We start from the raw sequence: 27,958 nt of genomic DNA, 5'->3' as shown, positions 1-27,958 counted from the left end.
GATTTGCAAAAGTGAAGTGCGGTGGGGTGAGGCAGATGAGGCAGAACCTTTCCTGTCATACTAATGTTTGTGCCAGAGTTTTGACTGTATAAAGCATATGAGAAATACAAAGAATAATAAGATTTTACTTACCGGTAAATCTATTTCTCGTAGTCCGTAGAGGATGCTGGGACTCCGTAAGGACCATGGGGAATAGACGGGCTCCGCAGGAGATAGGGCACTTTAAGAAAGCTTTGGACTCTGGGTGTGCACTGGCTCCTCCCTCTATGCCCCTCCTCCAGACCTCAGTTAGGGAAACTGTGCCCAGAGGAGATGGACAGTATGAGGAAGGATTTTTGTAAATCTAAGGGCGAGATTCATACCAGCCACACCAATCACATCGTATAACTTGTGATAAACTTACCCAGTTAACAGTATGAACAACAACATAGCCACGGTTCCACCGAAAAACTATAACATAACCCTTATGTAAGCAATAACTATATACAAGTCTTGCAGAAGAAGTCCGCACTTGGGACGGGCGCCCAGCATCCTCTACGGACTACGAGAAATAGATTTACCGGTAAGTAAAATCTTATTTTCTCTAACGTCCTTGAGGATGCTGGGACTCCGTTAGGACCATTGGGATTATACCAAAGCTCCCAAACGGGCGGGAGAGTGCGGATGACTCTGCAGCACCGATTGAGCAAACAGGAGGTCCTCCTCAGCCAGGGTATCAAACTTATAGAACTTTACAAAGGTGTTTGTCCCCGACCAAGTAGCTGCTCGGCACAACTGTAATGCCGAGACCCCTCGGGCAGCCGCCCAAGAAGAGCCCACTTTCCTAGTGGAGTGGGCCTTAACCGATTTCGGTAACGGCAATCCTGCCGTAGAATGCGCCTGCTGAATCGTGTTACAGATCCAGCGAGCAATAGTCTGCTTTGAAGCAGGAGCGCCAACCTTGTTGGCCGCATACAGAACGAACAAAGCTTCAGTCTTCCTGATTCTAGCCGTTCTGGTCACATAAATCTTCAAAGCCCTGACTACATCCAGGGACTCGGAATCCTCCAAGTCCCGTGTAGCCACAGGCACGACAATAGGTTGGTTCACATGAAAAGATGAGACCACTTTTGGCAGAAAGTGAGGGCGAGTCCTCTACTCTGCCCTATCCACGTGAAAAACCAAGTATGGGCTTTTATGTGATAAAGCCGCCAATTCGGAAACACGTCTTGCCGAAGCTAACGCCAACAACATGACCACTTTCCACGTGAGGTATTTCAACTCTACAGTTTTGAGTGGTTCAAACCAAGGTGACTTGAGGAAACGTAACACCACGTTAAGATCCCAAGACGCCACCGGAGGCACAAAGGGAGGCTGAATATGCAGTACTCCCTTCACAAAGGTCTGTACTTCAGGAATAGAGGCCAATTCTCTTTGAAAGAAAATGGATAAGGACGAAATCTGGACCTTTATGGACCCTAATTTTAGGCCCAAAGTCACTCCTGTTTGAAGGAAGTGAAGTAGACGGCCCAAATGGAACTCCTCCATAGGAGCAGCTCTGGCCCCACACCAAGTAACATATTTCCGCCATATACGGTGATAATGTTTTAACGTCACGTCTTTCCTAGCCTTGATCAGGGTAGGAATGACTTCCTCTGGAATCCCTTTTTCCGCTAGGATCCGGCGTTCAACCGCCATGCCGTCAAACGCAGCCGCGGTAAGTCTTGGAACAGACAGGGCCCCTGCCGCAGCAGGTCCTGCCTTAGAGGAAGCAACTCTTGCAGCTCCGGATACCAAGTCCTCCGTGGCCAATCCGGAACAATGAGTATTGTTCTGACCCTGCTTCTTCGTATTATTCTCAACACCTTGGGTATGAGAGGAAGCGGAGGAAACTCATAGACCGATCTGAACACCCAAGGTGTCACCAGAGCGTCTACCGCTACCGCCTGAGGGTCCCTTGACCTGGCACAATACCGCTTTAGTTTTTTGTTGAGACGGGATGCCATCATGTCGATTTGAGGCAGTCCCCAACGATCCGTGATCTGTGCGAAGACTTCTTGATGAAGTCCCCACTCTCCCGGATGCAGGTCGTGCCTGCTGAGGAAGTCTGCCTCCCAGTTGTCCACCCCCGGGATGAACACCGCTGACAGCGTGCTTACATGGCCTTCCGCCCAGCGTAGAATCCTGGTCGCTTCTGCCATGGCCATTCTGCTCCTTGTTCCACCTTGGCGGTTTATATGAGCCACTGCCGTGACATTGTCTGACTGAATCAGAACCGTTTTTCTCCGAAGCAATTCCTCTGCTTGACGCAGGGCGTTGTATATGGCCCTCAACTCCAGGACGTTGATGTGGAGACAAGACTCTAGGCTTGACCAGAGACCTTGGAAATTTCTTCCCAGTGTCACTGCTCCCCAGCCTCGAAGGCTTGCGTTCGTGGTCACCAGGACCCAGTCCTGAATGCCGAACCTGCGACCTTCTAGAAGGTGAGCACTGTTCAGCCACCACAGGAGAGATACCCTGGTCCTGGGAGACAGGGTGATCCTTTGATGCATTTGTAAATGGGACCCGGACCACTTGTCCAAGAGGTCCCATTGAAAAGTCCTCGCATGGAACCTGCCGAAAGGGATGGCCTCGTAGGAAGCCACCATCTTCCCCAGGACCCGCGTGCAATGATGCACTGAAACCTTTTTTGGTTTTAATAGGTTCCTGACCATGGCTATGAGTTCCTGAACCTTTTCGATCGGAAGAAAAACCTTTTTCTTGTCTGTGTCTAGAATCTGCCCCAAAAAGGTCAGACGCGTTGTAGGGACTAGCTGGGACTTCGGTATATTGAGAATCCAGCCGTGTATCTGCAACTTCTTCATGGACAGAGACACGCTGTCCAGCAACCTCTCCCGAGATCTCACCTTTATGAGGAGATCGTCCAAGTATGGGATAATTGTGACCCCCTGCCTGCACAGGAGCACCATTATTTCCGCCATTACCTTGGTGAAAATTCTAGGGGCCGTGGAAAGCCCAAACGGCAACGTCTGAAATTGGTAGTGACAGTCCTGCACTGCAAATCTCAGGAACGCCTGATGCGGGGGGAATATCGGAACATGAAGGTAAGCATCCTTTATGTCCAGGGACACCATCCAATCCCCCCCCTCCAGGCTGGCGATGACCGCCCTGAGTGATTCCATTTTGAACTTGAACCTCTTCAAGTACAGGTTCAGAGATTTCAGGTTTAAAATGGGTCTGACCGAACCGTCCGGTTTCGGGACCACAAACAGGGTTGAGTAATATCCTTCTCTTTGCTGGAGATGAGGAACTGTGACAATCACCTGTTGAATATACAATTTTTGGATTGCTGCCAACACTAGCTCCCTCTCTGACGGGGAAGCCGGCAGAGCCGATTTGAAAAATCGGCGAGGAGGCAAGTCTTCGAATTCCAGCCTGTATCCCTGAGAAACAATCTCTAATGCCCAGGGATCCACCTGTGAGTGAACCCAGACGTGGCTGAAAAACCGAAGATGAGCCCCCACCAGATCTGCCTCCCCTCGGAAAGCCCCAGCGTCATGCGGTGGACTTTGCAGACGCAGGGGAGGACTTCTGCTCTTGGGAACTAGCTGTGTGCAGCTTTTTTCCCCTGCCTTTCCCTCTGGCAACATTGGATGATCCACGTACCTTCTTGTTTTTATTGGAACGAAAGGACTGCATTTGATAATGAAGTGCCTTTTTTGTATGCTGCGGGGGGACATAAGGTAAGAAATTTGACTTACCTGCCATAGCCGTAGAGACAAGATCCGAGAGGCCATCTCCAAACAACTCCACCTCTTTGTAAGGCAAGGACTCTATATGCCGCTTTGAATCGGCATCTCCCGTCCACTGTCGGGTCCACAAGAGCCGCCTAGCAGAAATAGACATAGCATTTATTCTGGAGCTTAATAAACAAATGTCTCTCTGAGCATCCCTCATATACAAGGCAGCATCTCTGATATGCTTTATGGTCATTTGAATGGCGTCCCTATCTAAGGTGTCAATTTCCGTAGATAAGGAATCTGCCCATGCCACAACTGCACTACAAACCCAGGCCGACGCCATAGCCGGTCGAGCAATAGTACCGGAATGATTGTAAATGTGCTTTAAGGTAATTTCCTGCCTGCGATCAGCAGGTTCCTTGAGGGAAGCCGTATCCTGAGAAGGCAGTGCCACCTTTTTGGACAAACGTGTCAGCGCCTTGTCAACTTTTGGCGAAGATTCCCAGCGTATCCTATCAGTTTGTGGAAAAGGATACGCCAAGAGAATCCTTTTGGGAACTTGTGGTCTCCTATCCGGAGATTCCCAAGCCTTTTCGCACAAGTCACTTAATTCAAATGAGGATGGAAAAGTGACTTCAGGCTTTTTCCCTTTATACCTGTGTACCCTCGTGTCAGGAACAGGGGGTTCCTCAGTAATATGCAAAACCTCTTTAATGGCAATAATCATGTACCGTATACCCTTAGCCACCTTCGGCTGTAATTTTGCATCTTCATAGTCGACACTAGAGTCAGTATCTGTGTCGGTATCTGTGTCATCGATCTGGGATATGGTGCGCTTCTGAGACCCAGAAGGACCTGGCGCCCCAGGGACAGGCATGGACTGGCTACCTGACTGATCCATAGCTTCTGCCTTGTCTAATCTTTTATGCAATAGATTGACATTTGCATTCAAGACATTCATCATATCCACCCATTCCGGTGTCGGCATTGCCGACGGCGACCTGACATTCAAGCGTTCCCCCCTCCACATTAAGCGAGCCTTCCTCGTCAAACATGTCGACACACGCGTACCGACACACTTCACACACACACAGGGAACCCCTTTCCTAAAGACAGTATCCCTGTCAAGGCCCTTTGGAGAGACAGAGAGAGAGAGCCCACCTGTACATGTATATAGTCTTTTTGCCATGCAGAGATTTATATTGCTGCCCAGGGCGCCCTCCCCCCCTGCGCCCTGCACCCTTACAGTGACTAGAGTATGTGAGGTGTATGGGAGCAATGACGCACAGCTGCAGTGCTGTGCGTTACCTCAGTGAAGCTGAAGGCTTCTGCCGCCTGACGACTTCTGTCTTCTGTACTTCTAGCTCTGTGAGGAGAACGGCGGCGCGGCTCCAGGGGTGGACGCCCAGTAAGAACCTGCGTTCACCCCCTCTGGAGCTAATGGTGTCCAGTAGCCGAGGAAGCAGAGCCTATCTTTGACAAGAAGGTCTGCTCCTCTCTCCTCAGTCCCTCGATGCAGGGAGCCTGTTGCCAGCAGTGCTCCCTGTGAAAAAGTAGTAAAAGGTAGAAAAAAAATCCAAACAAAAATGCTTCTAGGCAGAGAACTCTGGAGAGCTCTCTGCAGTGCACCCATCTTGCTCTGGGCACAGTGTAAAACTGAGGTCTGGAGGAGGGGCATAGAGGGAGGAGCCAGTGCACACCCAGAGTCCAAAGCTTTCTTAAAGTGCCCTATCTTCTGCGGAGCCCGTCTATTCCCCATGGTCCTTACGGAGTCCCAGCATCCTCAAGGACATTAGAGAAATGTTAGTAATATCTTCTTTGTATTATTATTTTTATTTTTATAGTCAAAACTCTGGAGTAAAAAGTCTATGGTAGGAAAGGCAGTGCCTCACCTCTCTATCTTTTCTGCACCTCTCTGATCAAAACTCACCAAATTCCCAGGAGCAGGGCCGAAACTAGGATTTTCGTCACCCGGGGCAAGGCGGTAATTTGTGTCCCCCCCAAACAAAACAAAAAATACAAACAAACAAACAAACAAACACTGTCAGACTAAAATAATCATATGATCAAAAAATTTGAAAAAAAAGAAAGGGGATACTATTGGACAATATTCCCCTATGTGCCCCAAATGCCCTAAGCGTCACATGCCCTACCAGCGTGTTCCACTACATGCCCCCCTGTGTGTCCCCATACATTGCACTATATCACTGCACTGCATTCCCATATCCACTGCATTACATCACTCGTACAACATCCCCTACATGCTGAACTACATCACTACACTACAGCGTGTCTTCTCAAAGGTGTATAGGAGGCGGCTTGTTATCGGTCGGTGCTGGCCAGGCAGCAGGGATCATAGCCTGCTTAAAAACACAGCACCAACAGCTCACCTCTATAGCTTGCACGGTGCACCACACGCTAGTCGCAGCACTGCATGGCAAAGAAGAGAGTTTGAGACAGTAGCCGGCATAAGAGAGATCACAGGAACTGGAGCTCATCCGCACAGCATCAGAGCCAGCTGTGGGCCGACAGGTGGGTCAGAGACTCTGCCCCGGGAGCAGTCTGCTGTCTCACTGGAGCAGCACAGCACTGCTGGTAAAAAACAAACAAACAACAACCCTGTTCCTCTGTAACTCCTTGGCACCCCCTCAATTCCTGCACCCGGGGCGCATGCCCCTTAGCCCCCCCTAGTTACGGCCCTGCCAGAAGTTTATACTGCTGTACCTGTGTATAATGCCCAGATGTACCCTTTGGCTCATATATTGTGTGTAAATCTGGCACTGGTAAAAGCCAGTGCCTCCTGAGAAATTTACCTCACCGCACATCCCTGACTTGCAAGTGTAACACTCTTTTGCTATATAGGAATGATAGCGCCCTTTGTGTGGGAGAATGCTGAGGTTATGGTAGAGAGTCGCGAGGGAGAGAGAGAGAAGGGGGGAGAGAGAGAGAGAACATAGAAGATAGTCAAGTGTTAAGGCAGATCATGTGTTGACTGTGAGAGCAGGAAAACTCATTGTGTGGCTGAATCTGAACCATGAGCATCATGGAGTAGATATCATGAAGGATACATCCATGCAAACAATGGTTTAACAAGAAACAACTCTGTAACATAGTAAATCAAAAGCAACAACAATGTATCACTATGAAACACTGTCCCACCTATATCTAGTACTGTTGCTGCCATTTTTCTGCACTCACGATTCATCTAACAGTGGCCCTCATTCCGAGTTGTTCGCTTGTTATTTTTCATCGCATCGCAGCGATTTTTCGCAAACTGCGCATGCGCAATGTTCGCACTGCGACTGCGCCAAGTAAATTTGCTAAGAAGTTTGGTATTTTACTCACGGCATTACGCGGTTTTTCTTCGTTCTGGCGATCGTTGTGTGATTGGCAGGAAGTGGGTGTTTCTGGGCGGAAACTGGCCGTTTTATGGGAGTGTGTGAAAAAACGCTGCCGTTTCTGGGAAAAACGCGGGAGTGGCTGGAGAAACGGGGGAGTGTCTGGGCGAACGCTGGGTGTGTTTGTGACGTCAAACCAGGAACGAAACTGACTGAACTGATCGCAGTGGCAGAGTAAGTGTCGAGCTACTCAGAAACTGCTTAGAAATTTCTATTCGCAATTTTGAGAATCTTTCGTTCGCAATTTTGCTAAGCTAAGATTCACTCCCAGTAGGCGGCGGCTAAGCGTGTGCAATGCTGCTAAAAGCAGCTTGCGAGCGAAAAACTCGGAATGAGGGCCTGTGTCTTTATTTCTGCACAATAAACACCACAATGCCAACATCTTTTTCCTCAACAAAGAAAAAGTATTACAAAGTGATCTATGTAATCTTACAAGTTTATAATATACTGGTTTAGATAAGTGATAAACTTGAATAACAAAAGAGAATGTTTTTTTTATTATTATCTGTGTATGACTTTTTGTACTAACCCTGAGCATTTTAAGAAGTAATGTATCTTTAGAAAATGCAATTCTACAGAGATTACATTGTATTGTGAACCTCTTGCTGAACCTCTGCATTTCAAGTGAAATAAACAGGAATATGATCCCTCTGAAACCACTAACTACTCTGAAATGGTAATTTGTTTGCTAAATGTTACAGTGTATATTATTATGACACAATGCTTAGCTTTTTTTATGTACAGTACATGTGTGATGCATTGCTTCAGATTGTATACCTGTGTCTCTGGGACAATAGGGTTCCGCCTGGGTGAAGAGCTGAAGAAGGTGGAAAGAGGAGAAGAAATAATAACTGGGTCAGGCCTCACAAAGCCACTTAAGTCGCAGCTTGGAATGGTGTTTTCTTCTGTCTTCATTGCAAGGGTATCCATAGCATAAAAGCTATTCCAGGGCAGCCACACAGTCCTCTCTTGGCTCATGAAGGGGGCTCGCTCAAAGTGAAGAGTTAAGGAAGCTCCGCCATTGGCTATTAAGTCAAACCTGAAAAGAAAAAAAATAGAATATATCCTTATAGTGCAAAAATAACTGCAGCTGTTGCAAATTTACACAGATCGAAGATGCGCAGGGGTGAAGGTAATGGGGGACTCAGTGCCTGTGTCGCAGCTACAGTGCTAGTGGTATTTTTTTATTTAATGGATTTATAGAAGTGATGTATTTTATTGAATACAGTTACAAAGTTTTCTTTCCTTATAGACAGTCCAATCAATCAATGTCAGAGAGTTGTTGGCAGAGCACAGTTTAAGAAAAAAAGTTTCTCCTACTCAGTTACTGCAGAACACTGGTACATAGCAGAAGAACTTTAATTGGGAATTGTATTCAACCTTTTCTTATATTATCAACTAGCTCTAACCAGCACGGTGTTCTTACAACAGCTAGACATTCATGTTGGGTTGTCCATTGACCATCGATGGATACAAACACATTCAGTCTCTTTTTATATCTAGTTGTAGACAGTGATGGGTAAGATGGGTTTGTCAGAGGCAGGACAATCTAATGGGAACATTTGTGGTCTGTAACGAGGCATTGTGGTGAGGCACATTCAGGTGGAAGGCGGAGCTGCCTGCCTTTTTAACAGTGACAGGATGTAGCGGATGTAGATTGGCACAGGCAAATAGGAGCCAGTCTGTGGGTACTTGAGCACCTCCAATGAATATTTATGCTGCCACTAAGCATGTCATATGGAGAATGTAACAAGATCAGACCTAATGATTTATAAAAGTTGTCTCCTTACCATAGACATATGGTGTTCAGGGTTAGAGGGTGGAATGGAGAAATCAGATGGCTTGTGTGTTGTGAACAGATTTGAGGTGTGATTCAATTTATGCTGTGCAGGTGTCCTGCAGTGTTGTGGTTATGTGGTCACCCCTTCTCAGTAAGGGAACATGGTGATTAGAAAAAGGTACACCTAAGGGTGACATCTAAGAACAGAACATGGGATGGGGCATTATGTTATTGTTACTTATATATAGAGCACATGGTTATGAGCTTGTCATGCTAGCTGCTCCCTCCATTGATGTGACCAATTTGCATCCTTGCAAATCATGATGTGAGTTCTAGTTACGTTACAGGTATGACATTGTGCCAGTGGGAAGGAGCAGAAGTCATCATGAATATATCTTTAACACAATGAAATATATGCCATGATAGGTACCTGCACAATCTATTCACAGGTGCTATATTTAGATAAGATACATTTCCATATATTCTTCTCCACATTAACTCTATAATGACAGGTCTAAATGGTTAAAAAAAAAAAAAAAAAAAAAACAACTCTTTGTTCCTTTCAGTGATTACTTAGCATGGAAAACAAAATGAGCACAATAGATGAGCCAAGTAATCATTATCCTCTGCCAATTGCTGTGTTTCTATGTAATTTCTAAAAACATCAGCGCATCACAAAAGAAACTACAGTCATTTCACTAAGTTGATTTAGCATAATATATATTTTGAATACATTATCAGTGGTATTGTTATGAACGCAGAGAAAGCGACAGGCAGCCACACCCCTTCTCTGCCAGAATCCCACACAGCTCACATCTTCCTGCTAAAATCATACTTTAAAAAGGAACAATTAAAATGAAGACTACTGTAATACCCTTTTCCATCTAAGTCCCAAGTATGACCTGGTATTTGGAATATGGTTCAAGAGCAGGTCAGACCCAGAACACCCCCTTACACAATACGGTTATTCCCAGGTTGGAAGCTGTTTTCACTACACACGGGTGCAGTAGCACCGGGAGTCTCAGCAGCAGCGTTTGTCCCACTACAGATTCCTGCTCCACCCCCAGACATCACTGGCCCGCTTCCAGTTCAGTGTCATCGCAGCAGGAACCAGTAAGTTCAGCAGCGTCCTATCACTCTGTGCAGGTATGGGGATCTCCCTATGCTGTAAACGGAAGCTGGGTGGGATGACCCAGGTTACCCTTTTTACACTGCCCCTTAACTCTTGTCTTTCCCTGGACCAACTCTGCAAGCCAGCCAGGTTGGATTCCTCAGTCACTGGACCTGGATTAACAACTTCCACTGAGCCGCAACCCGAATTAATCTAGCAATAACCCTGAATACATATTTCTAGGATGTTTACAAATTATACACCATATTTACACCAACAATAATATCATTTTTATGATACAGGTTGAGTACCCCTTATCCAAAATGCTTGGGACCAGAGGTACTTTGGATATGGGATTTTTCCGTATTTTGGAATAATTGCATACCATAATGAGATATCATGGTGATGGGACCCAAGTCTAAGCACAGAATGCATTTATGTTACATATACACCTTATACACACAGCCTGAAGGTCATTTTAGCCATTATTTTTTATAACTTTGTACATTAAACAAAGTGTGTCTACATTCACACAATTCATTTATGTTTCATATACACCTTTTACACACAGCCTGAAGGTCATTTAATACAATATTTTTAATAACTTTGTGTATTAAACAAAGTTTGTGTACATTGAGCCATCAAAAAACAAAGGTTTCACTATCTCACTCTCACTCAAAAAATTCCGTATTTCGGAATATTCCGTATTTCGGAATATTTGGATATGGGATACTCAACCTGTAATATACTGCCTCTTTAATTATTACAATGTAGAATCTACAAACAAATGTACAGAGTGAAATACACATTCTCAAATTCAATTGTGATTGACCTCAGATGGAATGGAGACAAATGTAATTAGCGATTTCCTCTGGAAATCCAGTGTCTGTGTAATACAGCAGCATGATAACAGAATGGCGAGCTACACTTTACCATGGGGGTTATAAATGAGGAGAAGCTCTGAAAGTTTCTCATCTCATCCTTAATTAAAAACAGACTTAGACTTCCACATTTTGGAAACTGCTGAACAGCTTTAGAATTCCCCTGATGTAGTGGTAGTAGAGCTCTCCCCAATGGTGATTACGGGGCCTATTCATCACCGGGGGGCTGGATGAGTAAATATCCAACTCTGTGCAAGTTGCAGTGGAGAATACTTATCAACCGGAGCAATTCAGCATTGCTCCATTGTGGGAACAGCTGCTCCGAAAAGCAGCTGTTTCGGCAGTCAGTACTATAGCTACTTCAGTAGCAGCGTTTCTTACCACCCCACATTGTCAGCTTCTGCACATGAGTGACGTCCCACATGTGCACAACTGCTGGGCACACAGCGAGGTGGCAGCAGAGGGTTCTGCTCGGATCCCTCTTCTCTTTGGGGACCAGCGTGGGGCTCTGAGGACCAGCGCCATCTGAAGATGTTGGTCTAGCAGGCATACTCCAAATATTTAATGGTTTTGAAGTTTGCTGAATATTAAAAGGCCCTATCGAACCCTTAATAGTGAATGGCCATAATGTTATATTTCACATGTGAAAACTAGAATGTGTTATGGGCCTTTTTAGTGATGATGTCCCTGTGAGTGCACAAAGACATTGCATATTTTAAGTCTGTATGGATACAAAATGGCAGACCTGATTCAGGTTCAATGCTGTCAGTACATTGGGGCTGATTCAGACCTGATCGATGCTTTGCGTTTTCTCACAGCAGCGATCAGGTCCTGAACTGCACATGCGCCGGCGCCTGGCAGACAGCCAACAGCTGTCGTAGCACTGTGATCGCCTCTGCCTGATTGGCAAGCAGAGGCGGTCGCTGGGCGGGAGGGGGCGGGCCAGCGGCATTTAGCCTCCGTTTAGGAGGCGCTGTCTGGGCAACGCAGGCGTACCCGGATCGTTGGGGGGGGGGGCGGGCCGCAGCGGCTGTATGTACGCCTGGTTTTCCGGGTACGCCTGTGTTTTACGGACCGCGCCCACTAAACGGAGGCTAAACGCCGCTGGCCCACCCCCTCCCACCCAGCGACCGCCTCTGTCTGTCAATCAGACAGAGGCGATCGCAGGGCTACGTCAGCCATCGGCTGTCTGCCAGGCGCCGATGCACTGCGGCGCCAGCGCAGTTCCGACCTAATCGCTGCTGTGCGACAAGTAGCTCCCTGCGCTGGCTGGGAGCTACTCCTGTGCGATGCTTTTGAACTTGTGCGACGGGTCAGGGACTGACATGCGGGGCGGGCTAGCCCTGTGCTAGCATGAAAACATCCTGCCTGTCAAAGAAAATTTGTTCATTTTGCCTGGAGAGCAATCTGATTGGTGTTTTCTGAATTCTCTTGTTATTTGAAAGAAACTAATTTTGCATAATGTTACCATATTTTGTGCATACATAAGCATTTTAAGTATTTTCTCATATTAAACCTCATTTAATAAGGTTCTAGGCGGGGGACGTTTTAAGAGAGGAGGGGACCAGCGTGAAACTTCCATTATGGGCCCCTTTCTCTCCATCAGCTAGTAGACTCTGGTATAGTGCCAGAGTCTACTCTGCATGTGCAGATCTCCAGGACCATGGCGAACGCCATGTTCCAGGGGACATCTCCAGTGCGTATGTGCAAGTCACTCGGAAAGGGCCATAGTGGCCATTTTTTTTGTGATTTATGCCCGCACTGCAGGGCCACTTCGGAGGGGTAAGTATACTATATGGGTACAGTTTGTGCCCCTAGGGGCCCGTGTGCACCGCACACACTGCACCTATTATAGAAAAGTCTATGGTTCTAAGCTTGATTCTGCTCTGGCGCCTGTTCCTGGAGTAGTGGGAATGATAATATGCAAATGGTAGTTTTACCTTCCCTTTATGCACTAGCATGGATGGAGTAGCACCGCCAGTGGTTCTAGACCATGCGGCCCTCTAGCTGCTGTGGAACTACACATCCCAGCATGCCCTGCCACAGTTTTGCTATTAAGGCATGCTAAAACTGAGACAGGGCATACTGGGAGGTGTAGTTCCACAGCAGCTGGAGGGCTGCAGGTTGAAGACCCATGTTCTAGACAGTTCCATTTCAGTGCCTGTACCTGTCTATGGTAGGTATAGCTTCTCCGTCTGAACATGGCCTCTGTGAAAGCGACTCTGTCTCTGATACTTAGTCCGCTTGCAGTGACATGCCTGTGACCATTTACGTATCTATAATGGGTGCATGGTGTGCGGTGCACACGGGCCCCTGTTTAATTACTTACCTCTCCAGAGTTCCTCATAGGCGCTGCAGCAGCAGCAGAGATTACTCAGAAGATGTTGCAGCGACCATTTTCCCATGATTTGTGCATGCGCAGCAGAGGCAGATTTTTGTGTTTTAATCAGGTCACCTCCCAGACACCACACAGGAACACCCATCACTTTGCCTCACCATTGCTAATAACTGCGGTTCTGTGCTCAACAGCACATTTGAATATATACACTCAGGGTAAAGCATGTGCTGTAGCGGTTGTCAGAATAACTTGCATATGTGCAGTAGCACATAATTGCTCAGCTGCAAAAAAATTGACATTGCGTTCAGTTAGCGTCCAGCTCAGAATCACGCCTTTGTCCCTGTTTGCTTATCAAATTCATGTGCAAACCACTTCAGCTAGTATGAGAACTGCATTGTGGTAATACAGTCTGTCTACTGGCTTATAATAACTATGATTAACTTAAAGTAAAGGTAAAGAGGAAGAGAGGCAGATGTATTAAGCCTGAAGAAGTGCTAAAGAAGTGATAAGTGGTTGGTAATAACGCAGCAGCCAATCATTACAGGTTTGAACAATGGCAGTTAGGAGCTGATTGGCTGGTGCCTTATCACCCTGCACTTTTCACTGCTTTATCACTTCTCCAGGCTTAATACAGCTGCCCCAGCGCTCCTTAGAAGAGTTTAAACAAAAGTTGGTGGTGGCAGAAATAGGGAATTAAATGTGTGTGTATATATCGGGGATTTTAAATCCTTATCAGCAAAATCAGGTGGTTATTTTGAATGAACCCTTTGTCATGCAGACTCAGGTGCAGTCACAAAAATGTAGATTACTTACGTGCCATCCTGGCGTGTTATGGTATAACCATATTTTGGATATTTCACAAAAGACACATTGACACCAACTAGCGGAGTTCCGTCTGTGGTCATGACTTGTCCTCTTATTAGTGAGACAAGGCTGCAAAAATAAAATGAAATAAGAAGACTTGGTTGGTAAGGAAACAAGAACAAGACCTGCAGTAAAAGTGGGCGAGATCAATAAGACAGACACTGTTTACACTCTACATGGTTTTGATTCTGAAAACTATGCAGGCAACTTTGCGACTGCAGAGATTTACCTCGAAAAAGATGCCATTTATATGTGATAGACAGGCGGACAAATTATACTTGATTGGTCAGCTAGCAAGCAATGACAACAAAGAAAAAGGCTATTTCTCCAAGAACAACAGTTGCGGGTTTACATTATGTAAGGTTTGATAAAGGGTTTAAAGATTTTTTTTAAAACATACATCAATCTGTAATCCTGTGTGAGTGTGTTGCTTACTTGTAATCAAAATTGTAATGTTCTGTTCTTCTCTCCGCATTCACAAAGCAGAGTGTCAACACTTAAAACTACATAACAAAACAGCAAAAATACATTGTTTCTTTTTATTCTACCAGTATAATTTATACCTTTTGTTTATTCCACATACTGTATCATTCTGCATGTTAGTATGCCATGCAGTATCTCATGAATGGGAAAAGGTTCATAAGCTATGATTCATATGTAGCTGGGGAGAAATTGCATGCTGCTAGGCCATGCCCTTTTTTAATGTGCATGCGCAAAAACACTCCCACATAGAGGAGACAAAATAATGCCTAGGGCATCAAATTGGTCAGGACCAGCTCCGGTGGCTATCTAAGGAATCAGTGATGTAGGGGATATCAGAAACTTGTCCTGTGTTTGGCAGACTAACAATGCAGACCACAGTCCACCATCAATCACAATGGGACTGTAGTCTGGTCCAGTATGCCAAGCTCCAAAAAGCTTACATTTCCAAAGCATTATCTTCTCTAACCCTATGGGGGAGAGTATCACTGACAGAAGAGGGTTCTTCTGAGGGAATTAATATGATATCCCGGGCCCAGGGCTGCCATCAGATATTGTGGGGCCCGGGACTGACAAAATAGACAGGGCCCACCTAAAAAAAAAAGATTCTGCGACACGATCCACCCCTATGTGATGTCACACATCATGACTTTACATATAGGTGGAGCTTTGCAGATCTGCAGAAATGATTCACAGAGAGCTGATGCACAGGGAATACTTCTTTTAAGATGACCTGTCTGTGCATCAGCCCTCTGCTGTTGTGCAGCCTGGTGCTGCTCTCCAGGTATCGGTGGTAGGAGCCAGGGGTGGGCCCCCTCTCTGTAAGGGCCCAAGACTCCAGTCCCCACAGTCCCCCCCTGATGGCTGTCCTGATTCTGTCTGTCAGGGTCCTGGCGGTCAGCAGACCAGCGCGAGAATCCTGACAGCTGGAATACCGGCGATGAGCACAGCATGTCCCCTCGCGGGCTCGCTGCATTCGCCACTCTTTGGGCTCGTGGCAACACACTAATCTATTTCCCCTCGGGTGGTGGCGTGGTTGTCGCCCCTTCTAAGTCCTCCCCAACAGATTCCATGCTCCTCTGCAGAGAGGCCAACTGCTTCTTTACTCCCACCTAGCTGCTCAACCTATGCAAAATATGGTGCAGTACACACAACCTGGCTTGAAGTGCATGCCGCTGTATCATACCAGCCAAACAGGTGGCGTGCATGCAGTCTAAGTAGGATGTGATTATATTGACGCATCGGACTAATTACTTTGTACAGTCACTGTATCTCACCCACAAACTGGCCTGATGGGATTGGAAGAGGCTGGCTGCGATGATTAGATGGGGTGTGTGGGACTTTGCCCCTGTGCCAAATGACTACCTTTTTTGAAGCATTGAGTGAGAGTAAAAATTATGACTGCAAAATTTCAGGTATTTATGCATAAATGCTACATAAAGAAGGTTATTTTACAATGCACCTATAAAATTATTGTTGCTATCTGGACCTGCGTAATACAGTTGAATAAACTATAGGGTCAGAAAGAGGCATATTATGGAAAGAAAGAAGGGTATTCATATTTGGGTCACATGAAAGGTAGAGACCAGTCTGCAAGCTCCTCAAATTTAATGTATGTATAAAATAAATGACAATTAAAACCTTTTTACGGTGCCAATCTACACTTAGTATTCTGTGTGGCAGTGTTGCTTTTGAAACACGGTGCTATAGATTACATTGTTGCTATATAGTTTTTAGTAATTGTCTACCGTCATTGTTTGAAAGACACAAGTTCCTCTATTTGGAGTTTAGAACATGTTTTCATTGTAACCTCTGAAGAAAGGCAGATAGAGGAAGCACTGTTCCATCCAAGGCTGGCAAATTGGCATGTAGGCAGCTTACAACTTGGATTTAATAATTTAAAGGTAATTCTGTGCAGGCATTACTTCATGGTAACTGAAAATCCTGGACTGCCTGCCAGGCTTAATGCAAAGGTATCAAAATGACCAGCGCCTGACCATAGATAATGGAATCCCTGTCACCGTCCTAGAAATCAATCCTAAGCAGTTAGCGTCTCGCTCTGTTATACCATTACTCCCCATCAGTCAACACCATGGCTGAAACACTGTAGTAGTGTGATCTCAGCACCACAAGAGCTGGAATATTCCTAGAATATATTTAGAATGTGTAGTAGGAATAAGAGACATCTCTGAGAAATCTCACTCAAATTTCATGGCATGGATGTGAGGTTCTGGTGATACAAGCATCAAGTTCCCCATTTGCTTCATCATTAGACAGAATGCCCTTCCATAATATTTTCAAGTTTGCCTGTGAAAATTTAGCAGCCAAATGTGTAATGAGTTGAATATTTAAAGGAGCAGTTAAGAAAATTGTGCTCATCTCCAGTGTGCGCCTGTGAAAATAAGGAAATTGTGGGTCATTTTAAGCTACAGCTACATAGGAACACTCTATTACCATCTGAAAGCTCAGTCTAAAACCTTCCTTTATTCTATTTTTTCTCATAATGTTCTGGGAATGCTATGCAGTTTTCTCTGCTGCAATGAAAACTATCAATTTGTATTTCTTTCTTAAGCAAGTTAAGTAGAAGTTGATGGTGGAGGAAAAGTGCACTGCCAAGCTATTACCAGCTTTAACAGGTCTTACAGGTCTCTAGGGGCTCGACTGATCTCAATTGACCTTGGACTTCAGATTGACAGTTCAAAATCCCCTGCAGGATGTCTCATAGCCACTATAAACTGGATCTATCTAAACCATTTTCCCACTAATATAAATACACTAACAGCACTGTGTTCTTATACTGCTTAGAACTAATGATAAACAATACAACAATAATAATTAGAACTACAGTATTGTATAATACACATAAAAGTAATAAATGCTATTTTTTAAAAGGTTTTGCAGCACCACTATCTGAAAGCACAGTATTATATGAGTAGAAATGCCTTTTTTGTGCTTTTTTTTTTGGTTAGTTTTTTGCACGGCATTTTCTGCTTTAAAAACATCAGACGCCAACATATATAACATTTTTCCTATTGCAATTATGGGGTTATTCAGATTTTTATTAGCAAACCAAAAAAGTAAGCAATTGGGCAAAACCATGTTGCACTGTAGGTGGGGTAGATGTAACGTGTGCAGAGGGATTTAGAAATGGGTGGGTTATATTGTTTGTGTGGATGGTAAATTCTGGCTGCTTAATTTCTACACTGCAATTTAGATTTCAGTTTGAACACACCCCACCCAAATCTAACTCTCTCTACACATGTTACATCTGCATTGCAATATGGTTTTGCCAAATTGCTTGCTTTTTTGGTTTGCTAACAAACCTGAATATGGGCCTTACTTAATTGTGACAAAAAGTGATAAACAGATTATCTGAATACAGAGCCCAGAACCAGTCACTTGCTCTATGCTATTAGGGGTTGTACACAAGTCAACTAATTTTCCCTAGTGTTTGCATTCACTTTACTGTAAAGGGCCGTATTCACGCGCAGATGTGGGGAGAGATGTGTGCTGAGCGAACCGCTTAGCACACATCTCTCCGCTCGCTCAGCACAACGCAATGTGTGCTGAGCATTCGGGGGGGGGGGCGCTCATTTCACCCAGCGGGTGAAATGAGCGATCTGCTAGATTAAGGCCAGTCTAGCACCAGCGATAGCGATGTGCGGGGCTGCGCATCGCTATCGCTGTGGGGTGTACACAAGGAGCGATCATGCTTAAAATCTAAGCAATCTGGTCAGATTGCTTAGATTATCGCTCCGTGAGTACCCACTTTAGTTAGTTGAATCTAGACAATTGTCTATAAAATTCCACCTTCTCACATTGGGGACTATATATTGCAGCAATAGTACATATTCTTTCCTGCAAATTATAATACAAAGTAATCATGGCAACTAAACAATTATTCAGTTCCTCAGTCCCACTGGCTAGCTCGTCCGCCAGCATATTGACTGTAGCACTCATATTGGGACTGGACTCCGGCTTCCAATTCCTGATTAATAAATAAAAAGGGTAGAAGTCCTACATTTTGCAAAAGCACCCCATTTTCCGAGGATTTAAAGCTTTATGCCTTTAACAAATAGACCCCTAAATGCTATCATTGCTGTCACAGAAGCAACTGGTCAAGCCCCTGAACATCCCCAGCTACTGTGTGTCTCAGTCCTGTCTTCTACTTACTACTTACAAAGACCAGGGGAGTAACAGAGTGGAGAATAGAATTACCTAGACCAGCAAAGACAATATTAAGAAGTGATAGATACGAACAAATAAAGAGACAGAAACAGGATGCAGAGAAAATGTTAAAATAGTTTGTACATTTACATGTGGTAACCAGTTATTCCAATAGTATAAAAAAACAAAAACAAAATAACAAAAAACAAAAACAAAGACTCCTCAGAAAAGCATGAGAGGAAAGTCACAAGTTTGCATTATTTATGTATTTTTTATGTTTATTTTATTGTAGAAGGAGCACAGCTGCTAAATGATCTTCTTTCCACTACACATGATCCTCTAAATCTGTATTAATCTCTCTATTTTGTACCTGCTGTTGAAGGGATTTTCTCCAGGAATGATGTGTGTGCTGTCTTTTCCTACCAGAAGTTTGATTCGGTCATAAAAAGACCTCACTGCTGGTGAGCCCAACGGGCTTTGCTGGATGATATCAAGAGGATCACGTGATCCGCGGCAAAGTAAACTTGACTGACAAGTTGTCTGAAGGCAACAGTCTGGATCCAAGCAGTCCACAAGCCCATCTGAAAGAACAAAACCAAATTTAATAAATGCCATCAAAACAAATGGATTCCTATCACAAAAGAGCAATGGCATTTTAATAAGTGACGCACTAAAGAACAAGACAACTTTGTTACATTGTGCCTTTTGTCTCTCTTTCATACAACCAGTGGTAGCCCCTTTCTAAAGGAATAGAGAATCAATGGATTGTTGCTGGAACCTCCAATTATATGAACACACTACTACAAGCATATTAGCAATAGAAACCTGGTGTAGTGGAGTAATCATTTTGAAGTTTACCATAAGAAGATTGCCACGTACTGAAGATCTTGATATACAGTAACTACTATATGTTTTTGGAATGTATTGATGTCAGCCACAGTGAGTTATAATATATAGATAGATGGTGAGTTAAAGGACCCTGGAGTCCTGGAACACTGGAGAACAAGGGAGCTGTTATGTAGTTGAGTAGGTCAGCCAGAGAAAGATAATTGCCGCAGCTGCTCTAATGACCTGGCAGCACTATGTAGTAGATGGTCACTGGCAAAATGGGCAGAGGGTTTGAGTGAATATAATTTTGCTATTAATACATTTTTAGCACAGTATATTAAAAATACACAAACCCTCAATTGGCCACATGGTCTACTTAAAGTAGGAATTGCAGGTCCTAGCTAGAAAAATGCGCAGATGGTCCGAGAGATAGTGGAGAGCGGGTGCTAATGAGAGGTGAGTGGGGGAGTGGGTTGGCAGGTGCAAAGAATGATGTCATGTGGCCCTGTACCCTGCTGCTCAATTCCGTGTTTCACAGTAGTGAAGGTGAGACCACACGCAGTGACTCACCATGATTCATCAAACTTCATTACGTAAGTGGGCAGGATCAGGGAGTTGGCCTACTCTCTTGAGAGTCCAGTAGTATGGCCCACAAGCTGGGAGTCTCCCAGACATTCCAGGAGAGAAGGTGAGTGTTCCTCCAAAGCGACTATGAATGTACATACATCTCCCATTAACCACAGGTAATTAGCCACAATAAGAATTGCTTTGCACAGTTGTTATACAGTTTATTCATTATACTTTGTTGTTTTAATCTCGGCTGTCCCACAAGTATTCGTTGAGGAATATTTATATATATATATATATATATATTCATGATAAATCATGTATGATACATAGCAATCTTTGTTCTGAAAATGATATATAATCTTCCTAATAAATAAATGAGGACTATTTTTTTGCTGAGAGATTAATGATTCACCTCTTTTAACATATGTAATTGACATCTTTGTCATTGTTGAATCACATTCATACCAAATGTGTCTGAGTTCTAGCATCCCAATCAGTGCTGTCAAATATTTATTAAAAAGACATTACCAACAATTTTATACAGTCCTCCTTGCTGCAACCCAGTTATGAGAAATTACTGTCATCTTGTGTCAGAAATATCTTACTGTGGGGTTTACTGTGCTAGAAAACCTCATGTGTTAACTAGATAGTGTGTGCCTAATCCATACGGTATAAATACAAAAACAAAAAAAAGTACAGTTTTAAAGAGAGATGTACATGACAGTACTACATCCATCAACTGAAATTATCCGGGACAAAGCAATATGAAATTGACCAATTCACTGAGATTTAGCAAGAAGGCAGTTGACAGCCAATCAGAAGGCTTTTCTCTCATGGGGCCAATGTAACTTCCCTGAAGCTCTTCCTATGCACACTTTTGCACAGATTTCCCAACATATCAGGCTGCATGGACACAGGGGAAAAGTCAGGTTCTCTATTTCACTGTATCCTGATAATTTAAACCAACTCTCCACACTGAAATACACAATTAAGAAATAATAATCTTCTTCACAACTTTCAGATAAAGTTTTCATTAAGTCATGTACCTCCTAGAGTATATATTTATACTGTATCTATCTATCTATCTATCTATCTATCTATCTATCTATCTATCTATCTATCTATCTATCTATCTATCCATCCCCATCTGGCTCACACATCTTAATGACTGCACACAGCTTTCTGAGGTGAGATCACCTGCTTTCTGAACATATACTGTATATGTCCCATTACACATTTTATGTCTATTAATACGTGTGAACCTATTATTCCCACATGACCTCATAAGTGCGGCATGATAATGGGCTTCTACAGGCGAACACTTTTGGAAGACACTGAACTTTAAATTGGCATACCAATCTCCCAGTAGCCTGTCAGTCAGGAGAATCATATCACTGTGCCAGCAAGCCCCCTTGGATATAGTCTGACATTGCAATCTCCACTAAATTACCCTGTCACTGCCAATCTTACAGTTATCTTGCAAACAATCAAGCAGGCAATCAGACTGCTCAGAATTGCCAGTTCAGGACCTGTGAGGTTAGTATGTCTCCATTCAATGCCAGTAAAAAAGAATATCATTCTTTTGACATTGGATGAGAGCCTTATGTATTTATATCTCATTACAAAGGGCAACACTATATAACATCTAAATATACCCTTCAAGACCGCTGCGACTTTGCTACTGCTTCTGTCCAAGAAAGTTCTATGTGTTCTATATACCTGGAAGAGGCAGCAATTCATAGATAGTAAGTTGATTGCTGGCGATATAGCACATTATTTTACAATATACTGTACAATACTGTAACTTTCCTGTGCTGGGCTCACTGACATAAATGATGCTCTCCAGGTCCAAGTGTTCATCAAGTAGATATACTGTATCATCTTCATTCAAGCATTAAGGGGGCTCGGAGCATGCCGAAAATAGACACATCTATACAGAAGTTTGACTTTATTATCTAACAGTAATCTCCACATAACCCTATGTGTCTATATCAAGCACTGTTATTGTGCACTGATAGTTATAGTGATCCTCATTCACTTATAAGCCAATCATAGATCACTGTCCATGCAATCTCCTCTAACATGTTTCCTATCAATCTTAAATGTTCCAAATAAGAGTTTATAGTAAGATGGAGTTAGGCCATTTGCCTGTGATTGATTTTATATGAGTCTCTCCTCCTGTTCCAGTTTTTGACAGTAGAGCGGAGAACAGACAACTACTGTGTAACGATCTCTGATTTCTTTGGAGAGACAATGCACAGGAGGCCTATACAGAGTCAGATGATTGAACAGGAATGGTGGGTAGGGGATAGAGAATGTTCTATTTTCACGTATCCCTATTCTATCATGTGTTTCTGTAAAGTATCCACATGTGCTGAAAGAATATCTCTCTATAGGGAGCAATGATCTCCATGTGAGTCTCTCCTCAGAGGGAACATTTATATAAAAAACAAATTGTGTATGCATGGACATATATGTAGAAGAAAACAATCAAACACTCATTCCCACCCTGGAAAAATCTCTGTGTTTGCCCATGTCATAGTCTGACCACACATGATGGCCAAAGGATGTGTTGATATTTCATCACACGTAGGGTCATAATACACTGGCCCTATCACTATGACTCTGGGCTAAACAGGGAGAACACAATTATGAACAAGCACCTACTGTTTCTGTTCTAGCTTCGGATTTGCGGTTCCACTTTGTTAAAGAAAGAGGAGCATAATATATCCAACTATTGATCACACAAAGTCAAAGATTGGGTTAAATTATTTTACTGGAGTACAAAATATTATTTTCTAATTTTTCTTGTTATTTAAAGAACAATACACTGTAATTTTAGCAAGCCACATGTAAGTTGCAGACTATTCTTATGAAGTGCTGTTCAGCTTTTTAAAACATAAAATAATTCATGATATTCATCTGTCAATGAAAATTAGCATAACGAATCTTATGATAATTACAGCTTTTACTGAATTCCACTAAGATTTTGGTCGGTTATACAATTAAACCAAAATACCAAATCAAGAGAAATTCAGCAAGGGGTAATTTAGAAATGTGCATAACAATCTTCATATTTCCATACGCATGAAGGAAATAAATAGATTTGACTTGGATAAGGATTGTACTTTGGTATATGTGAATAATTTATAGTGCATGGAATCATGCCACACTAGGAACAGCTGTTCCCTGAGGCAAAGTCTCCATACCTTTGTGTGATATTAGTCATCAAACATATAGTTTGGGTTAACAAACAAACTAGTAAATTACACCTGTAATAAAAGCAAACCGTATGTATACTGGATTTCCAGAGGACACTTAGAATATGTGTTTAGATACTGTATATATATTCGGTAATGTTCCTAGTATATACACAGAAAGTTCTTTACAGACTTCTGGACAAACTTACTGCCCCAAACTCATCAAAAACCCGATTGCATATGCCTCTCTTATTATGAGGGAGATATATCAAAGCATGTGGAGAGGTAAAGTACCAACCAATTCGCTCCAGTCATGTTTTATGTATTAAGCCTGGAGAAGTGATAAAGCAGTGATAAGTGAAAGGTGATAAGATAAGGCACCAGCCAATCAGATCCTAACTGTCATTTTTCAAACCCGTAATGATTGGCTGGTGCGTTATCACCTTCCACTTATCACTGCTTTATCCCTTCTTCAGTCTTAATACATCTGCCCCACAGTCTGCAAAATGACACTTAAGGTGGGTACACACTAATATCTGCAACTATATCTATGGACGGATCGGGCAGTGTGCTGTGCATACAAACTGCCCGATCTGTCAGGGACTGACGTCATGAACTGGGCGGGCGTGTACACACGCCCGCCCAGTTCAGCTGTCAGTCACCGCCGGCCGCCACAGCATGTGTACGGGCGGTCGGCCGACCGCCCCGTACACACACAGCGACGCGCCAATATATCGGTAGATATATTGGCGTCGGCTGTGCTGCGCGGCTGACGCGATATGTCTGTGAACGACGGAGTTCACAGACGTATCGGCCGTATACACTTGCCGACGGTCCCGCGATATATTGGCCGTTTAAGAGAACGGCCGATATATCGACCAGTGTGTAGTGTACGGGCCTTTAGGAATTGATTGGTTGGTACTTTATCCCTCCTCACATTAACTACCTTTGCGCGTTGATACATCTCATAATATAACAGCACACATAGCTATCATTTGGATGACACTTCAGTTTAAAACCCTGGGGTTTGGTGATAGAAATCTTTTCTTCGGGTTATTTAACAAAATATAAAAATAAAATACTGTGGCAGCAGGACAATGCAGTAGCTCTCATGTAATGCTTGGTAGCAGCAGAGATTGTTCACATTGCCGGCCACTCAAGGTCCTTCTGAGCATATGTCACATGTCACTGCTGGGTACTGTTTGTGCACTGCATATGGAGCCCGGCTTTCCGGAGGCAGATGTATTAAAATAAAAAATCAATGGCCAAAGCATAGGAGGACAGCTGGTGGTAAAGGTACAGCCAAAGTCCTTCTTAAATATGCAGTAACTAGCTCCCCATGCTTTGTGTGGTGGATCTGTCACATCAGAGCTACTGCAATAACCATCACTGGCCCTGGGCAACACATGGCACTGATGCGATAGCTTCACTGTCATTATAGCTTCACCGTGAGATGTGGTGGTGCTTGATATAGAGGGAGAATCCTAAATCTATCAAAAAAGTCTGTTTCCAGCAATTACAGGGAGCTTCTCGCTTTAATAAATAAGTCCCATGTGTTGGGTGTTAACCAGTGAACACAACTTGTTTACATGCATGAGTAATCATTCCTAAACCCAGTAACTTTCATCCTCTGCAAGGTCACAGTTAAGGTTTGTTTCTCTATATTAGCACCAGCTTTAGAAAATATGTGCTTAAGCAGCCGTTCCTTAACGCAAGGGAACACTACTGAATAGTCAAGAATGAATAATCTGTAAACTATCTATAACAATGAGGAATTCATTTCTATCAGTGTGTCAATTTGTTATGCAGTGTTAACTGCAATCAATTGTACATCACCACAAATGACTTAAAATCCTGCAACAATTGTATTGACCTTTTAAATAAAGAATCTATTCACATAGGTGATTGTCTAATCGTTTTATTCCCATATTACACTTTGAAATCAAGATCTGCTGCTTTGTTTAAAACAGTTGGAAAACTGAGCTATATACTGTACTGGCATGTTTTAGTTACTGTAGTAGCAGTAGACCAATAATACCCCTTTTACACCTAAAACGCGGGTTGCAGCCAGGAGCCTGACATGGGTGCTACCCGGCTGTGACCCACGTCAGCCCCCTTTCCTTCTGCAGTCACCAACCCCAGGTTGCCGGGTTGGTGACGTTGCCAGTGATGCGGCGGGGGCAGCGCTGGGAGATCACATGATCTCCCAGCGCTGCGCTTCCATACACTGTGAATGGGTTCAACCCTGCAAACTACCCGAGTTGGAATACTGGGTCACTCGACCAGTATTATTCCAACTTGGCCCTTTTACACCAACCAGCAACACGGGTTATGCGTGTTCATGGGCAATAACCCGTGTTATATGCTGGTTGGTGTAAAAGGGATATAACAGTATACCAATGCATTGTCTTTGAGCTGGATCGGACTTCCTAATAATACCAATCAAATATACGCCTCATTGGTGCTTGGAATTAAGACAGCTAGAAGGTGCAACTTTGACAAAGCATGCTGTGCTGCAGGAAGGGACTATTTAGAGGCAGTAGCAGTTGATTTACCGACGTACACAATACCAACGGTTATAATCCCGACAGCCATTGATCGACAGTCAAAAAACCGACACAATCAAAATACCGACTTTCATTATGCCAACATGTTCAGAATACTGCCATTTGAAATGCCGACATGTGTTTTAAAGGAATTTTTGCCCAAAGACAGACTTGTTCATACTTTACCATCCCAGTGGACTTGGGGGGTCATTCCGAGTTGATCGCTAGCTGCTGTTGTTCGCAGCGCAGCAATCAGGCTAAAAAATTGCATTTCTGCGCATGCATATGCACCGAAATGCGCACGCGTGATGTACGGGTACAAAGGCCTTTGAGGTTTTGCACAGGTTCTAGCGACATTTTCATTCGCTCTGGCAGCTGCAAGAAGATTGACAAGAAAGGGGCGTTTTTGGGTGGCAACTGACCGTTTTCAGGGAGTGCTTAGAAAAACGCAGGCGTGCCAGGGAAAATGCAGGCGTGGCTGGTCGAACGCTGGGCGGTGTGTGACGTCAAAAGCCAACCCTCCAATGTTAGCATCAACGCACATGAAGAGTAAGTTCAGGACTGGTCTTGTTTTGCACAATGCGTTTGCTGCTAAAAACTGCTAGCGAGCGAACAACTTGGAATGACCACCTTGGAGGGGGAATATAATAATGTGCCGAGCGCAGCGAGGTACCATGCCCGAAGTGGGACACGGTACACTTAGGCGGTGTCCATGTCGAAAACAAAAAACCCAGAAAAACTCATGTCGTCATTTCATATGTCGGTATTCTATGTCGGCATTTTGATTGTGTCTGTATTTTGACTGTAGGCCAATGGCTGTCGAGATTCAACAAAAGGTGTATATACTCTTCTCACAATTTTGAAGGACATTAATTGTGGAGAAATAACTGATTCTTCCTGAAGTATCTCATGTTCCATCGTTTACCACCTGTCCTATAGACCTCTATGGGAACAGCAGTCTAAGAGCGGTATCCTATTGGTTGCAGTGAGTTACCACATCTAAAAGATTCGCCCTGGGGCTATCCAATTAGCCCCGTAAACTAGCACTAATTGCGGATTATACATGCGAAGCAGAATCCCTGATAACCAGCCCCAGGAGACCCGTTATCGGACGGTAACACATGGGTCCGTGCTTTTATCACGGTTCCCATATGTTATCGGCCGATAACAAATGATTTACCGCATGGTGAAAACGGGCTGTAATTGGATAGCCCGATAGCACTATTGGGTTAAAAAGTCTGTAATTACTATGCGGTAAATTACCGCACCTAATAGGATACCACCCTTAGTCAAATTATCAAGCAGTGAAAGACTAGCCTTTTGGCTGCAGCTAACGTTCTCTGTAGATGGTGTTAGCTTTCCCTGGCAATGGGGACCAGAGGAGCCAGAGAGAGTTTGCTGGATTCCTGCCAGGTCAAATAACTATGCCCATGCAGGGACGTTCATTGTTCCAGGCTTTCACCATGGCTCCTAGAGCAGTTCCTGCAAGATAAATAGCAGAGGTAAAACTGTCTGTTTCACTGTGATAAGTGATACAGAATGTTAATTACCATAGCAATTATAAAAGGAGGCACACACTCTGGGCACCCTTCGCTCAGGCAATTTGCACCCTGATTCACATAAAAGTGCTCACTACCCTATGGGATAGTGAACACTTTTGTGCGAGATCTCGCTGCCGTAAAGTGCTGTGAGTGCCGCACAGATACGGCTGGGTGAACGATTCACCGGCAATTGAATTCCCCCCTAAGTATCACAGTGAGTTCTAGTGCTCTCCTATTAGATTACGTATAATTGACTATTCCTTTCCTGTTTATTAATTCCCCCTCTATTTTGATTTCGCTTTACTTGAGCATTTGTTTGCTGTTAATAAAAACAGATAGTTTTAAAGTGACCAGTTTTAAAGATAATTTTTGAAGCTTCACATCTGAAACCTAATCGTAAGTTTAGAAAGTACTGCACTTACATTTCCTGCCCCCCAGGACAGTTTTCCTGTGCTCCCCCCACCACCACCACCACCACCAACAACAACCTATTTGCCATAGTTCCAACCCTCAATACTTTCTATTTGTCTAGACC

At 43.8% G+C, this 27,958-nt stretch overlaps 1 protein-coding gene across 7 annotated transcripts in view; it reads right to left on the bottom strand.

Moving 5' to 3' along the window:
• Positions 1 to 27,958, bottom strand: part of TENM2 (teneurin transmembrane protein 2) — a 1,540,328-nt gene that overhangs the window by 98,333 nt on the left and 1,414,037 nt on the right. For all 7 annotated transcript variants that reach the window (XM_063928221.1, XM_063928223.1, XM_063928222.1 and 4 more), the window contains 3 exons: positions 19,109 to 19,319; positions 14,041 to 14,160; positions 7,895 to 8,156 (listed from right to left, as the gene is read on the bottom strand). In XM_063928221.1, the coding sequence (XP_063784291.1) occupies positions 7,895 to 8,156; positions 14,041 to 14,160; positions 19,109 to 19,319 (593 nt within the window). The remainder of the gene's footprint in view (positions 1 to 7,894; positions 8,157 to 14,040; positions 14,161 to 19,108; positions 19,320 to 27,958) is intronic.

Source organism: Pseudophryne corroboree, chromosome 6 (assembly GCF_028390025.1).
Source record: "Pseudophryne corroboree isolate aPseCor3 chromosome 6, aPseCor3.hap2, whole genome shotgun sequence".
Taxonomy (NCBI): Eukaryota; Metazoa; Chordata; class Amphibia; order Anura; family Myobatrachidae; genus Pseudophryne; species Pseudophryne corroboree.
The sequence above is the reverse complement of the archived record's forward strand: the minus strand, read 5'-3'. Positions and strand labels throughout refer to the sequence as shown.